The sequence below is a fragment of the Chrysochloris asiatica genome, unplaced genomic scaffold (genome assembly GCF_000296735.1).
Source record: "Chrysochloris asiatica unplaced genomic scaffold, ChrAsi1.0 scaffold00067, whole genome shotgun sequence".
Classification (NCBI taxonomy): domain Eukaryota; kingdom Metazoa; phylum Chordata; class Mammalia; order Afrosoricida; family Chrysochloridae; genus Chrysochloris; species Chrysochloris asiatica.
This window is the reverse complement of record NW_006408585.1, coordinates 521,538-524,763: the sequence shown is the minus strand read 5'-3', so window position 1 is coordinate 524,763 and position 3,226 is coordinate 521,538. Positions and strand designations below refer to the sequence as shown.

At 36.5% G+C, this 3,226-nt stretch overlaps 1 protein-coding gene across 1 annotated transcript in view; it reads left to right on the top strand.

The window, feature by feature from the left end:
- PPP1R36 (protein phosphatase 1, regulatory subunit 36) overlaps nucleotides 1–3,226 on the top strand; it is a 58,908-nt gene that overhangs the window by 13,140 nt on the left and 42,542 nt on the right. Inside the window, exon 6 of the mRNA XM_006864631.1 lies at nucleotides 29–127. Within this exon, the coding sequence (XP_006864693.1) occupies nucleotides 29–127 (99 nt within the window). The remainder of the gene's footprint in view (nucleotides 1–28; nucleotides 128–3,226) is intronic.

Here is a 3,226-nt window from a genome sequence, read left to right as displayed (position 1 = left end):
TTTTTTTTTTTTTTTAATTTCTCATTAGGAATAAGAATCTTGACAATTTCCTCATGGCATTATTATACTATTTATGTCATTTTTTGGAGAAAATCTCGCTGGAAAAGAAACCCAAAAGCTACATGGTGTAAGTAGAATTTTGAAGTGTGTTTTGTAGATTTTCAAACTAACTTTTTTGTGTAGGCTAAAGAGATGATGAAAACATTTTAAACTTCAACCTTTTGTCCGTTAATCATGATATTGTTTATTGGTCCAGTTGTAAGGGTTTGTTTTTACATTGATTTGTAATCTATACTGAAGACTGTAGTCTTTGATCTTCATCAGCAAGTACTTCACATCCTCTTTGTTTTCAGCAGTGAAAGGTTGTATTATGTGCATATTGTTGTTGTTAAGTGCCATCGAGTCAGTTGTGACCCATAGCAACCCTGTATAGGGTTTCCAAGGAGTAGCTGGGGAGCTTGAACCACTGACCTTGTAGTTCAAACGACTTTACAGTCTGGCCCATTAACCCACAGTGCCACAGCAGGACTCCGATAAATATATTATGAATATGTAGTGTAAAATTTATCATTTTATTCAATGTATGTATACAGTTGAGTAGCATTAATTAGATTCACAATGTTGTTCAACCTTCAATCTACTTCCAAAACTTTTTCATCATTTCTGATAGAAACCCTGTACCCATTAAGTCATAATTCCCCATTCCCTCATACCCTTAGTCTCTAATAACCTGTAATCCACTTTCTGCCTCCCTAAATTTGCCTTTGCTAGACATTTCATCTAAGTGGTACCATACAACGTTCATCTTTTGTGTCTAGCTTATTTCACTTATATGTTTATACATTTCTCACTAACAGGCTCATAAGTATCAAATTAAAACAAAACGTCAGTAACCAAGAATTAAAAATAAGTCATGGATAACCAAAACAACATTCTAAATCACAGAAAAAATGAAGTTTCTTAGGAGGCTTCTGAAGAATTTAACTTCATTAGGCAGAAGTGGCTCAGATCTTTGCACCCAGAACAGGAATCTGGGACTCAGAGTCCAGAGCAGAACAATGTCTCTGAGGCTTCTGACCTTTCACAAGCCATGGAACTTTCCAAATGCCCAAGCTGCCTTCCCCGTGTGGAACCAACCCAATGATTTAGTAGTAAGGAATGCTGGAGAGAGTCCTTAATTTGTTGCTGCAGTTTGTTTGCAAAATGAAAAACCCTTGTATACAACCAAGCTGTTTGAAAACATCTCATGGATAAAATATATCTCGACAGCAATTTTGTAAAGAGCCAAAACCAAAACAAAACAAGCGTCAGCACTGCTGCTTTGGTAACGCCACCAAAATACGCACCCGCAGCGTTATTTGAGGACCACATTTTACAGCTCTGCAGCCAGAGATGATGAAATGTTTCTATGGTAGCAAGCAAAAGAGCTAAAGCTAACTGTGGGCTTAGGGTTTGAGAATTGTCACTATTCCCAAATAGAAACTTACTTGACTTTGGTGGCACTTTAGTATATATTTTGAGGGTGTTTTCTCTGCTAATTCTCGGATTACTGCTGTTCCAGCAAAGACATTTGTTGTATTTATTATTTTATAGGATTGGATAACAGAGGAGGAATTTAAAAATGGACTGGAATTTACTAAAATACAGTAGTATAAGATAGATTATTTCTTAGGAAAAAATCAATTACAGAATGACAAAAACCAAACCACCCTAAACCTTAAAATTACTGATTCTGTAGCACTGTGACTCTTAAAAAAACACAACCCCCCCCAAAAAAACTCAATAGCTGTATGTGACCAGGTTTCTGAAAATCACTTGCTTTACTTACTATAATAAAATGAAGCATATTGAAGATAATCTGCAAAAAAATTAGTTCAGGGAAAAAAATATTAATTTCAGTCAAACTAGTGAGGAATAATAGGGATCATAATAGTACCTGCTTTTGAAGTTATTGTGCATATTAAAGAGATAATGTGTATTATCTTAACCCAGTGTTCAGTATGTGATACTTTACTCCTAGGAGAGAGTTCTAGAATTTAGGAAAGGGAATGTCAAAGGATGACCAGGATACATTAAATGATTTCAGATAATTAAAAGCTCTGTCTCCAGAAGAAGGAGTCTTATCTTCATTTTGTTGTTGTTGTGAAGTGTTTTTGAGTTGGTTCTGACTCATGGTGATCCTGTATAGGCTTCCCAAGGAGCAGTTGGCGAGCTTGAACTGCCAGTCTTACAGTTCAAATTGACTTTGTGGTCTAGCACATTAACCCACAGCACAACACCAGGACTCTGTCCCCATTTTACAGATGAAGAAATTGAGGCTCGTAGAGGTTCAGTATCTCACTAGAAAGTCCATGCTTCGAAAGTAATAGAGTAATAGAGCTGAGATTAGAACCCAGGTCTAATTCCAAAGTCTGTGCTTCAGCTACGTTGAAACAGCACCCCCAGACACTGTCTGTCAACTACGCTCCTTTTCTAAATTCATCCACGTACCTAGGTTTAGCATAATATATCCATTTCAGAGTTTATTAATTATAGTCTCTGTACAAAGATACAATTATATATGCAGTTTTTTAACATTGTAACATAAGCATTTTTCAGTTATTTTAATTTTCATAGTTATAATGTTTAGCAGTGGCTTTACTTTCTATGAAGCCAATGTGTGGCAATCGACTTGCCTATTTAGAGGCATTATGCATAATGGTTCTGGTGTGGTGCTGTAGAGTAAGCGCTGTATTGGTAACCACAAAATCAGGGGTTCAAACCCCCCAGCTGCTTCTCAGAAACTCTTTACAGGCTCACTATGAGTTGGAACTGACTCTGTGGCACTTAACAACAACACGTATAGCAGTTAGGGTACAGACTTTGGTACTAGGCAACCTGGATTAGATCCCATATTATATCACAAATGTCAACTCGTACAGCAGTAGCTGGCTACATTACTATTAATTACGTTTATTCCTCTGTTTTATGTATTTTAGCAGTTCCCAGTTTTTTGATAGACCAATATTGCTTTTAAATATCTTTATGCAGAAGATTTTTTTATTATTATTTTTTTTATAATCTTCCTCTAGTTGAGTTCTGAATATCAAGACTTCAAGGCTAGGTTAAATGTGTACTCTGTGCAAGTTTGGGTATTCTTGTGCTCTCGCCTCACTTCCTATCAGCTGGATGTTTCACTCTCAGCTCTAGACCTCTGTGGCTATGTCCTTGTCCATGGGATCAAGTG